Consider the following 13,841-nt stretch of genomic DNA (forward strand, 5'->3'; position numbering starts at 1 on the left):
TCCGCGAACTTCACGGGTCTCTAGTAATCGGTAGAGACCTGCAAAATTCGCGGGTTCATTCGGTGATAGGCTAGAGTTCAAACACATATACCTCTTAGATAATTTTTCTACTGGCTTACTGTTCATCTGGACGAATCTCAACCAGTTATAAACCCTCAACCAAAGAAGGATCGAATCACAGACAAAACCAGCTGAGACGACTTACAAGTCGGCAGCCAATGAACTTGCATTGTTTGCCCGAGTGTACAGGGCAGTGCAGTCTATCCTGAAGGCCATCGAAAACGCGAATTTCGCGGGTCTCTAGTAATCGGTTAAGGCATGATTCGGAGCTGTGAGGTGATGGAACTGCTTGTTGCAGGTGCGGGACGATATGAAGGAGGCCGGCACAGCGCCCTCGGAGGAGTTCTTCTCCGGCCGCGTGGAGGAGGACAGCTCCAAGTGCTACTTCGACGTCGACGCCTCCGACAGGCTGACGGCTTGTTGATGAGGCCTGGACAGCTCGCCCCGGACAGCGTCCTTCAGTTGATAAGGCGCCTGGACAGCTCGCCCCGGACAGCTTCCTTCAGTTGATGAGGCGCCCCGGACAGCTCTCATCGGACAGCTTCCTTCAGTTGATGAGGCGCCTGGACAGCTCGCCCCGGACAGCGTCCTTCAGTTGATGAGGCGCCCCGGACAGCTCTCATCGGACAGCTTCCTTCAGTTGATGAGGCGCCTGGACAGCTCGCCCCGGACAGCTTCCTTCAGTTGATGAGGCGCCTGGACAGCTCACCCCGGACAGCGTCCTTCAGTTGATGAGGCGCCTGGACAGCTCGCCCCGGACAGCTTCCTTCAGTTGATGAGGCGCCTAGACAGCTCGCCCCAGACAGCTTCTTTCAGTTGATGAGGCGCCTAGACAGCTCGCCCCGGACAGCTTCCTTCAGTTGATGAGGCGCCCCGGACAGCTCTCATCGGACAGCTTCCTTCAGTTGATGAGGCGCCTGGACAGGTCGCCCCGGACAGCGTCCTTCAGTTGATGAGGCGCCTGGACAGCTCGCCCCGGACAGCTTCTTTCAGTTGATGAGGCGCCCCGGACAGCTCTCATCGGACAGCTTCCTTCAGTTGATGAGGCGCCTAGACAGCTCACCCCGGACAGCTTCCTTCAGTTGATGAGGCGCCTGGACAGCTCTCATCGGACAGCTTCCTTCAGTTGATGAGGCGCCTGGACAGCTCGCCCCGGAGAGCTTCTTTCAGTTGATGAGGCGCCCCGGACAGCTCTCATCGGACAGCTTCCTTCAGTTGATGAGGCGCCTGGACAGCTCGCCCCGGACAGCTTCCTTCAGTTGATGAGGCGCCTGGACAGCTCTCATCGGACAGCTTCCTTCAGTTGATGAGGCGCCTGGACAGCTCGCCCCAGACAGCTTCCTTCAGTTGATGAGGCGCCTGGACAGTTCGCCCCGGACAGCTTCTTTCAGTTGATGAGGCGCCTGGACAGCTCGCCCCGGACAGCTTCCTTCAGTTGATGAGGCGCCTGGACAGTTCGCCCCGGACAGCGTCCTTCAGTTGATGAGGCGCCTGGACAGTTCGCCCCGGACAGCGTCCTTCAGTTGATGAGGCGCCTGGACAGTTCGCCCCGGACAGCGTCCTTCAGTTGATGAGGCGCCTGGACAGTTCGCCCCGGACAGCTTCCTTCAGTTGATGAGGCGCCTGGACAGTTCGCCCCGGACAGCGTCCTTCAGTTGATGAGGCGCCTGGACAGTTCGCCCCGGACAGCGTCCTTCAGTTGATGAGGCGCCTGGACAGTTCGCCCCGGACAGCGTCCTTCAGTTGATGAGGCGCCTGGATAGTTCGCCCCGGACAGCTTCCTTCAGTTGATGAGGCGCCTGGACAGTTCACCCCGGACAGCGTCCTTCAGTTGATGAGGCGCCTGGACAGTTCGCCCCGGACAGCTTCCTTCAGTTGATGAGGCGCCTGGACAGTTCGCCCCGTACAGCGTCCTTCAGTTGATGAGGCGCCTGGACAGTTCGCCCCGGACAGCGTCCTTCAGTTGATGAGGCGCCTGGACAGTTCGCCCCGGACAGCGTCCTTCAGTTGATGAGGCGCCTGGACAGTTCGCCCCGGACAGCTTCCTTCAGTTGATGAGGCGCCTGGACAGTTCGCCCCGGACAGCGTCCTTCAGTTGATGAGGCGCCTGGACAGTTCGCCCCGGACAGCGTCCTTCAGTTGATGAGGCGCCTGGACAGCTCGCCCCGGACAGCGTCCTTCAGTTGATGAGGCGCCTGGACAGTTCGCCCCGGACAGCGTCCTTCAGTTGATGAGGCGCCTGGACAGTTCGCCCCGGACAGCGTCCTTCAGTTGATGAGGCGCCTGGACAGCTCGCCCCGGACAGCTTCCTTCAGCTGGGCTCACAGCAGCGCAGAGGGAACGCGACATTTCCTGTTTCTGCCGACATGCATTTTTTCGCCCGAGTGACGAACAAAAATAAACAGTTACTACGTCAAGGTGTGCCCCAGCTAGGGACTGTTTCCTCCTAACTGCGGCCGTCTGCATTTGAGCCATTGCCCTATTTTGACTGAGACATTCAGGACGCGTTTGCTTCCGGATTTTATTGGTGTGCTGACAGTTGACATTTTCCTGACTTAATCCCAGCCAACCACGAAACACAGGCAATGCTACAAAATTTTTAACACCAACCCTGGTGTGGAAATCTGTTCACGAAACGTATACGGCCCTAACTATTAGGTACATGTGTATCAAATGATTCATGTTAGTATATACGCGCACAAACATACGATCGCCATTGATGCTAACACATTTTTTTACAATTTTAAAGAATCATTTTTACTCAAATTAAAACCTTATTCAGAAAAATAAATCACTGTTGGTTAACACGTTTAAAATATATCACAAGTAAATTTACAAAACAAAAAACTTTTAAAAAACATTTGAACGATGATAATATTACAAATTCATCAGTCATACAATATTTCGAAAACAAAAATTGGGAAGCACTTTTTTTGTAACGTCACCCCCGCAACGTGACGAAAGCAAAAAAATCTTCCTGACGGTGAAGTCGTTTGTCAATGTTTGTCAAGTTGAGGTCGAAAATATGTTGGACGTGAGTGGTTCGCTATTGACATTCCAGTACTATGTGTCACATCAGGCTATCAAAGTGTTTTCGTAGGTTGCGACGATTCTTAAAGAATTTGAAATGTCATGTGGCGCGGTCGTAATACAGGAAGTAAAATGGTGACTTCGTATGCATTTTGAACTGAGCAACTTATCCCCCTTTGCGTGTGTTTCTATTGTAGAAAACTGTGTTCCACTAATAACGTTATCGTAAAAAAATGGTTTTCGGAGACAGATAGAAAATTATTGTGATATTTACATCAAACATGGTTCTACGAGGTTTCTTACGGGAAGGAGTTCTGGCCGTGTCTGAATTCGCCTGAAGTATAACATTATATGCTCTTGTCCTCGTAAGTGACATCTTTAAAGTGTCGTGCGAACTTTGATTGAAGTACGCAGGTATTCGAGTGTGAACTAACGTGTTTACTTATCGCGTACTTCCTGGTGAATATATGTCGTAATTTAGAAAAAGCATTTTGTATGTTACATTTGATAGAACATCTGAGTAATTTAAAGACTCGTAAAATCGTTTTCACTTTTTTTATTTTACTGGGTTTTATAAATTGAATGAAAAATTTACAATTGAAAATGTTTTAAGGATATATTAATGTATGCATGTACATAAACTTATGAAACATATGAAGGATATCAAAAATGTTATTCGTAAATTCGTGTTTCACTAAGTATCTAAGTGTAAACCATTATTAATTTAAGTTAAACTCATTTGTTGGAATGATATTAATTTATTGATAAAAATGATACCAAAGTAGTATATAAAAGGGAAATCTGGCGCTGGTTCCTGGTTATATAGCCAAGAGTTGGTTTATGACCGATGGCCTTAGTGTCACGGTGGCCATCTTGATTGATGACGACATCTTTGCACTTTTCGTTATGGTCTCTATTTCGGATTATGACATCACAGTGCCCATCTTGGATGATTTTGACTGATGCTTGACCTTTTACCTTGAACTTTGACCTTGACTACGAGTTTTGAACTTAACCTTGAAATTTGACCTTGACCTTTGACCTAAATCATCATCTTGGATTCCGCCATCCTGCCATCGAGCGGACCAATCTCCGAATGTTGCAATTAACATTACGGTCGCCATCTTGAATTATAATAACATGTCCACCGTATTGTTTTCTCCTGCTGGAGGCAGCCATCTTGTATGATGTCACGCCGCCATTTTGTTTTTTTCTGTTCTGGAGGCCACCGTCTTGTATTCCGTCAACTTTGTTTTTAGTGTTTGACCACAAATGTTATGAGACTACGAAGCTACAGGACTACAAGACTACGGGCTTCTTGGCTACGAAGCTAGAAGTCTTATGAGACTAAAAAACTGCAAGTCTGCGAGGCAACATGGCCACAAAGTCTACGATACTACGAAACTTCAAGTCTACGAGGCTACAAGGCTACGAGGCAACAGGACTATGAGACTACAAGTTTACGAGGCTCCAACTAGATACTAGACTACGAAGCTACGAAACTACAAGGCTACGAGGCAACAGGATTAAGAGACTGCAAGTCTACGAGGCTCTAACTAGCTATGAGGCTAAAAAGCTACGAGACTATGAGACTATAAGGCTACGCAGCTACAAGGCTGCGAGTCTACAAGGTTTCAACTGGCTACTAAGTTAAAAGGTTACGAGGCTTCAATGCTGCATGACTACAAGACTTAAAGACTACGAGGTTACAAACCTACGAGGCTACGAGAATACTAGTCTACAAAGCTGCAACTGGCTACAATAGCTCCATTCAGCAGCGAGAGTTAATTTATCTCATGCAAATAACGTGTTACAAGTAGTCCCGATTCTTGCAACATTTGGCGCCACATGTTGTGTTGTACAGACAGTCATTCTTTCATGTGGGATGCAAGATGCCTCCAGCAGAACAAAAAATATGGTTTCTGTGACATCATCCAAGATGGTGGCCTCCAGCAGACGAAAACATTTGGGCGGACATGTTTTAATTCAGTATGGTGACCGTAACATAAATTTCAACATCTGAAGATTGGGGCACTCGATGAAAATATGGTAGAATTTGGGATGATGACTCAAGTCAAAGGTCAAGGTCAAAGTCAAATGCAAGGGAAAATTTCTAGGTTAAGGTCAAAGTTCAAAGTCAAGGTCAAATTTCTAGGTTATGTCAAGATCAATAACAAAGGACAAGGTCAAAGGTCAATGTTCAAGTTTAAATGTCGAAGTTTAAAGGTCAAGGTCGAAGGTAAACGTTATCCAAGATGGCCGCCGGGATGTCACAATCCAAGTTTGCGACCATAACGAAGAGTTCAATGATGACGTCATTATTCAAGATGGCCGCCGTGACTTCAGGGAGGTCGGTCATTGACCGGCCCTCGGTTCCAGAACCAGGGACCAGTCCAGAATGCCCTATCATATACTACTTACTAACAACCTATTCATCTGTCTAATCACCTTTCATACAGGCCAAACAATTACACACGTCCCGAACTGCCCTGGTAAACCATGAAGACAAGTGAAGTACATAGTTGCAGGATTTATATCCCCTCCCCGCCCGAAATGTAATCCTGGGTAGGACGCTCCTGCATAGCGCTATGCGCTTGAACTCAACACGGCCTTCGGGGCGTATCGTTGTACGACTATTATTGAGACGCATGCATTTAGGAGAAGAAAAATTAAAAACATGTAATCTGTTGAGATTATTTGTAAGATATGAAAAATGTGAGCGAATCATTCAGTACTCGTCAGTGATGTGTAAACATCGAACCTCGGTAAGGAAAAGATTATGTTCTCATGTTGCAAATAAACATATACGAAACTCGGACACGAAATCTAAGAAGAATTCTTGAAAATAATACCGAGTGTTATAAAAATACGAAAAGTATTCCTGAAAAGAGAAAAAAAGGAAACATTTTTTCCTATTTGAAAACCTATCAATAATTCAGTTTAAAATACAACCCAATTCAACCCACGTAAGGAAGGGGGTTTTTTTTTACAATTTTTCTCAATTTGGTTCCTTTTGATGCATTTCGGGCAGTTTCGGAACCTGTTATGATGCAGTTAGTGCGCTGGTGTGGGCAGAGTGGCTTAAAATAACCAAAAGATAAGTTAAAGGGCTCATAAAAATGTTATTTTTTCTGAGATATTCCTACTTTATATATACGTTTATAAGACAATTCTATTTCATGCTATCATGGTGCCAGACCGTGTAAAGGCTTTAGTTTGGACTATTATCAAAGTTAATCATCATCGAGCGTGTTTTGTACTTAGATGGGTAAATATGATTTTTATAAAACTATATATACACACACAAACTAATTGATTACGTGGTCCACCATATTTTCGAGGTTTCTGATATTTCCACGCAGAAGCAGAACCGTGGTTACGCATTTTCGTTATATATTCACAAAAGTACTCCTACCAAATGTCGTATACCGAGAGCTAAGATGTTTACACATCAAAAATAACATTTGGTTTCAAGTTGCTGGATAACCGATTTTGTTATAGTGATATCCCCTTTGGCTGGTGGAAATATGCATTTCGTGGAGCCCTGGGAAATCGGAAAAGTGAAATAAAAAAATCAAATTTATTTTGCGTCAAGTTTAAATTTATATATTTTTTTGTCTATTTGTTTTCTTATTATAACTAACATAACTTTAAAAGAGTTTTAGTTGGTGGAAAGAATTCTAATGGGAAATATATTTATTGGAATACTGTTCGTACAAGTGCAGATTTTAATATCTGTAGTCCAATATCGTGAAATACTTTAGATAAAAATACATTACGTTTGCATATTGACATAGCAAACTCTTAACAAATATAATTTAAAAAGTGATGCTTTATATTATACGTTAACTGTAACAGATGATTTTATATAATAATTTTTAGTAATACATCTAAACAAAAAAAAAAGTGTACGATAATATTTGTTATAAATAAATATATTTATTGATCAATTTGTTTTTACTTAATGTTTTAAGAAAGTGCATTATAATTGTCATTTTGAACAAAACAGCTCTTGCTGATTGTACCGAGGATTTTATTCTTGAATAAAAACCTATTTTTTTGTTATTTCAACGGTACCGGAAAATTTCAAGTGCTACTTATTTTTACCGCCACGATCAATGCCTGGTTAAGTCATTTAAAGTGAATGTTTCAATGTTTCAATGTGATGTTTGTTCAGTGATCAAAATAAACGACGTCAATACTAGAGTTACTCGTTTTATTTCCTTTGCAAGTTTTGTTAAAACCTATTTGAAATACGAAAACAACATTTTTTTCATTTTATGTTGAAAGCCAATCAAATTATTCATCGAACCTTATATTTAAATAACATTGCATTATAACCATTTCATTGGTTTCATATTTTAGTTTCTTGCATTTACACATGCATTACGAATTTTAATTACCTATGATAATTGTGAATTCATTCGCGAAAATAATTACAGATGGAAAATATATACACTCACAATCTAATTGTTTTTATTACAGCTTGTTTTCATATAGGCTACATTTGAAATTAAATATGTAAATGATAGTCCAGATATAAGTGAAAATTTTAGATTAAAGTAAACATTTTATTTTTTTCACTTGTAAAATTTTAAATACATTTTATTTTTTCTTGTGTGTAGCTGATGCATCATGCATAGTTAAAAACTCCTGGTGCCGTTATATTGAATGAAGGTATCACTATCATTGTAGTTTACGTTTCTACACTTTAGAAAATATATTTGCACCTATTTTTTTTTAATATTATTCAAACAACATGACACCTAGAACTACTTACTTACGGTTTTATTTGTACGTAATGTGATGGTGCAAAACCTATAGATACCACTAACGCTTCAGAAAACACTAAAACCTCAACATTCATAAAAGCTTACACAACAAGTTGATGCTTCCAGAGCATGCGGTGTGCCGCTAGTTCAAAGGGGAAGCCTTCTTTTCACAGACGAGAGAGTCAAACGCCCGATCGTGCATCTTCGGGTTTTTTTTTTTTTTTGGTTCATTGTAACTCATGATAACTAATGGTCAATTAGGTTAGGTTAGCTACATTATAAATAATTTAAAACGTTGTGGACGGTTGATTTGGTTAGGATAGCTACATTAAAGTGGACAGTTTATTTGGTTACGATAGCTACATTAAAGATACTGTGAAATCAAAAATCACAAAAGCGAGCATGAGCTTCGGGGAACTTCGGGTGTGGCTCTCTCGTCTGTGAAATGAAGGCTTCCCTAGTTCAAAGACCGTAAACTGCTCAGATCACTTGCGCCGTCAGTTACTGCATCAGGAGTGGAGCGAGTCGCGCAGTGGTAAGGCACTGCACTCGCATGCCGGCAGACACAGGTAACTGTGGGTTTTTTTAATGTCAAATACGGGAAAATAAAAACATGGCACAAGTATAATCCACGAGGATAAATAAAACTTACTACAATCTTATTATAACTATACCACTTTAATAGTATATATTGGTAGTTCCTGTGTCAATGTTCATGGTAAGGTGCCTGGTGCCGGGGTCCGCCATCTTGGATAGCGATGTCACGACCTCCATCGTGATTTCTGACATCACACGCCCGCCATTTTGGTTTCTGACGTCACGGCGGCCATATTGAATGACCCTGACCGTGAGCCTTGACCTTGACCCCTGCCGCCCAGCCATCTTGGATCCGGCCATCTTTGATTCTGTCACTTTAGAATCGTTGATTTCACAGCCGCCATTTTTTTTTCTGCTGTAGGTTGCCAACTCTTTTTTTCTGACTACACAGGCATCATCTTGTATTTTTTTTCTACTGGAGGTCACCATTTTTGATGATCTAATGTTTGCCATATATGCTTCCGTTGTTTGTTCCTAGATGTGCTAGAATCACTTTGCCTCATGCCAGTGATGAGACACTAGGTGCCGCCAAAATCGATATCTCTGCAGCTGTTGGCTCCAATGCCGTCGAGGTCTGCGCTATCGATAGTACCATTTGTTAGAGAGACCATCGAGTTCACAAGAATAGCCAGATACTGGACTTATATGTCAGACGAGCCAAACTAGGCGATCCTCACACCACCGTAGCCATAATAAAACTGAGGGCCCCATCAAATATTGTAGTAGGACAATATAGGGAAGACGTCGAAAAAGAAAGAGAGACACGTTACTCAGCGCACTCTAGCGGCAGCGCCTGATACTACCGCGTTAGCGCATCTGCGATAAGGGTGTTTTGGCAATTTTGAATGTTCGTTTTTTTTCTCAGTTGTAATTGGTTATTATAGCTGGAAAGGTTCGTGCGATGTTTTGTTTTACAAAAATTATGATGTTTCTAACTGCTTGAAGTGGTTTTTGAATTTTTTTTTTAATGCGTTGGTGCCGAAGTCCCATGAGTGTGCCGGCAATAACCTATTTTATATTCTCATACATGAACACGGGGGGTCACCTCAAGCGTATCAATGTGCCAAATAAATCTCTGTGATAGAAAAAAATTACGGAATAAATTTTATAAACCTTTATAGTCACGTAAAGAAGTAGTAGCAACTTTAAAGATACATTATAACTTTGGGATGACAAGAATCAAAAATCCAATACTTTTTTTCTGTCATTGTAAATTGGTTTATTTAGCATTGTGGTTGTGTGTGTAGCTAGCTGGTAAGTAAAAGTTCATGGTATCAAATTCCTGTCCGTAACAAGTTTTTTTTTTTTTTTTTTTTAACTTTCACTCAGTCTGTGCATGTTTTTCCGGAACGTGTGTGGACGCCCTTTAAGAGTTAAGTGTTAAAGTAAACACACTTGCACTGCGAGAGGGGATAGTCTCACATACACGGAGGCGCGGTGGTCGAAGGGCATATAAATGGTCTTTATGAAAAAGTGTTAAAACCTTAAGTTGATAAATATACACTCAGCAGTAAAAAAAAAAACACACCGAAAAAAAAAAAGTGTGGTCAAACTACTCGCCTCCCAGCGAGGCGACTGTAGTTCGATTCCCTCCGAGGTCAAGCCCGGATTGCTTGCGAGTGGGAGACGTGGCGGACGCTTCCGTGGGCTGGGAGTTTTCTCCGGGCATTCCTGCTTCACTCACCCCTACTACTACCCCATTTCACCTCGCCGCACGCATCCTTCAGGCTGTCGTTAGTGGACCTGACCCCTGAGGTGTCGGAGCTGTTGCCGGCTCTAGTATCCGAGACATGATCCAACACACAGCCTCTCCGCACCAAGTGGCAATCCTCTGCCTCCACGTGGGCACCGCTGGTGGCGAATCGTGGTGACCATGGTTGGGACGGGTAGCCTCAGCCTCTGGTCATGGCATCACCTTAACTGAGGAGGACCATTCCGGGCGTAACCCTGCCACAGTGCATCCTCAATTGCATGTATGGGACCAGAAATGGTGGATTGACTTAATCTGCGGGCAACAGCAGATGCGATTCAAACCTTTTGGGGGGTTCGACGGCCGAGCCCCGGTGCATCGGCCCCAAAGGGCCCCACAGTGAATGGATCAGGCCTATGGTAATAGAAGGACTGAGTATGTCACTGCGGTGTTGTGCACCCGGGCTTAAAAAAGAGCTGTAAACCGCTCGACTAGGTGTGATACGTTCCCCTAGTCCAGTGGTCGGGGGAGGGGGAGGTACCGAGGCAACCCCGAGGCCCTCCTGCGCACGCACCGTGGTGTCATTTCTAGTCAGGGCTTCCTGCGGTCGCCGCCGGATGAGTTCAGGCACTTCCGGGCCTTAATCGGCTGTAAATCTGTCGGGCTGAGGTTCGGCAGGTCGAAGGGTAGTCCGAGGAGACAAGGACATCCAGTGGAGTAACTCTGAAAAGTGGCGGTCGGTTAGCGGCTGGCGAACAGTCTACCGAATCAACGCCAAGTTGGTAGTAGTACGGGAATAATCCATGAAAGATTGCTGTGTGTCCTGCTGAGGTTTCCTAGAAGGCCCTGGATTCTGATTGGGTAGTACTCGTACCTGGTGACGGTGCTCCGATCGCTTGGAGCGGGCTCCAAGGGTTCCCTAGCCCGATGCGGAGTCGACGTGGTGAGCGACGACACAGCTCCGGTGCTAGCCCGGACGGCTAGGCCTCCACCGGACCACGGGTTCACTGAGTCCCAGTGTGATGTGGGCGCCAGCAGTGCTGATAGTACACAGTCAACTGTCTGGTCAGCTGAGTGTGGCGGGATTTAAGGCGGTGTCTAAGCTGGGATGGGTAGCCTCAGCCCCTGGACATAGCTGGATCTGTAACACCTCTCCCGTTTCTCGTATACGGCGTATTCTGTATCCACGCCCGTGGGGGCCCCAGGCTGGCAGGGCCTAATGGCTAAGAGGGCTGGGTCAACAAATAAAAGGGGATCAATCCCTCAGACAGTCATGTTCGGAACGACAGGTCTGTCCCTCGGGTAAGTACAGTCATCTGAACTGAGTGTCAGCATCATTCCATCCGTACAGACCCTGCCTCACGCAACTACATATCAATTTTCATTTTATTTATTCCAGGATATAAAGCGTGCTGATTTTCTAATGAACATCATTCCGAGATATACGTCACTATATTGGGGGAAAAAATCCTGTTAATACTGAGCAAAAATATAACAAATAATGGTACTTTACATATTTATGACTCTCTTTATACTAATGTTGGATGCTTGTATATATATTTTTTTATAGCGTTATGTGGAAATTGTATGATGAAATAATGGTTTTTAAGGCCCTTTTTTTCTTTCTCCTCAGCATCGAAAATGCAACATACTTCAGAGGCAGGGTCTGATGGAGTGACCAGCCACTAGCTGGTTTCAAGGTCACCCCAACGTTCCGCCCTTTATCACCCATGCTGAAAACATCCATCATGTCACCGTGAGAGAAGATGCAGCCAGTGTTAAATTAACACAAACATTTTTTTGACCAAACCAGCAGAGTTAATTATTATACAGTTTTAATTCAAAATTTTCCCTGAAATAGTAAATTTAAAATATTACAGAAATTCATTATAGCACAAGATTGGATATTTTAACATTTTATTAAATTTTTGAATACCTAAAATTTGAAATCAAATTGTAACTTGTTTATAAATAATTGTTGCGCAAAATAAACTGTTTCTCACATTTTTAAAGTTTATTGTCTATGAATGCGTTTTAATCAGATAATCAGCATTCGCGTACGCCTTTATACGAAAATGATTAAGCTTCAAAAGCTCTTTTATCTGGTACCCGTTTGCCAATTGAAATGTTTGCTATGTTAAAAACGTCCAAATGACGGTTTTATGGGTCGTTTTATGAATGGCTTATAAAATTAATCATTTAATACATTTCTTAATCCGCTCCTGTGCGCCAAATGCTGGAAATGATGTAGGCAGCTGAATATCATCGAATTATAAACAAGCCTGTTTTCCGTAACGTTTTTAGCGATTTAATAACATTTCTACTATTGACAAACATTGAAGGAATTTGAGAAAAATTTACGAATAATTAAAATAGGCGTGGATACGTATTCACGAGTGGCGTTGTAAAAAAAAATGGGTGCGCATTCTTATGTACGCGCGTTAGAAGTTATTATTACTTGGCATGATAAAAAACTAACTTTTATTTTGTATATAAATTATTAGAAGAAATAAAATAATTAAATAACTGGAGTAATATAAAAAAATGCAATATAACTATTAAGTATAAATTTAAATTATTAATATATTGCAAAGTATAATTTTAAAAAAATTAAAAATTAAATAAATTCTCTTTATTTAATATTAGCATAAAAACTTGAATAAAATTAATTATTTAATTTAATACAAATCACGAGATATATTTATATTAAAATTGAAAATCAATAACAGTGTTAAATGTTTATTTTAATTTATAGACTTACTTTTTTAAGTAATAATATAGTCATTTATAATTTATCATGCAAATAAATTATGCATAAACACAACTTCACTTATAAAAATACAAATTAAAAATTGTTTAAACACAATTTGTATCATAAATATTCACAATAAATAAATGCTTATAATTATATGGGCCAGTATTTATTATAAATCACTAAAGTATACTATTTAAAGACAATTAGTTTTTTTCTTTTCATTTTGTCACTTTTTGTTGCATCATAATTTTCATTACGCGCCTAAAGGTGTATAACTTCAATAATTGTTTTTTAATGTTTAAACTATGTAAGTATGTGCCATAATATAATGAATACACTTTTTGACTATACATAAACGTAAGTTGTAAGAAAAGTTAACAATAACAAATATATAATACTGAACTGGGTGTGTTTTAGTAACGAATTGATAAATTCTATGCTTAAAATAAAATAAAATTATGTGGGGTCTACCCACAAGTGAGTCATGATGTGAATTAGGCCGTTTTCTAAATGGTTCAACACGTTGTGAAACTATTATGCATTTTGTATTTTGTTAGCTTCCAATTATTACACTTCGTTCGTTATGAACGAATCGTTATTTATTTCCATCTTGCACAGAACTCTTGTAAACGTTTTGAAAACTTCTAGTGATTGCAACAGCTATTGTTTAACTGATTACGTGAAAATTTGTATGGTTAAAGCCATCTTGAACCATTATCTTCGTTATTACAGTTATCGTTGCTCATTAACTTAAAAAAAAATTCGTTTGGCTGTATCCCTGTTACTTATCGGTTTAATGATACAGTATTTCACAGTAAATGCGATAAACAGAGGTCGATAAATTACATCATAAAGCCAAATTCACAATAACCCAGAGGTTCACGGTCAAATGAAAGCCTGACACGAAATAGTTATTTTGGCGAATTTAATTGCTATA

General features: G+C 41.8%; 1 protein-coding gene across 1 annotated transcript in view; it reads left to right on the forward strand.

The window, feature by feature from the left end:
- The window catches only part of LOC134541364 (dipeptidase 1-like), a 226,429-nt gene extending 225,735 nt beyond the window's left edge, over positions 1–694 (forward strand). The window contains exon 11 of the mRNA XM_063384786.1: positions 359–694. Within this exon, the coding sequence (XP_063240856.1) occupies positions 359–484 (126 nt within the window). The 3' untranslated portion in view covers positions 485–694. The remainder of the gene's footprint in view (positions 1–358) is intronic.
- Positions 695–13,841: the final 13,147 nt, after the last annotated feature.

The sequence above is a fragment of the Bacillus rossius genome, chromosome 18, assembly GCF_032445375.1.
Source record: "Bacillus rossius redtenbacheri isolate Brsri chromosome 18, Brsri_v3, whole genome shotgun sequence".
NCBI classification, from domain to species: Eukaryota; Metazoa; Arthropoda; class Insecta; order Phasmatodea; family Bacillidae; genus Bacillus; species Bacillus rossius.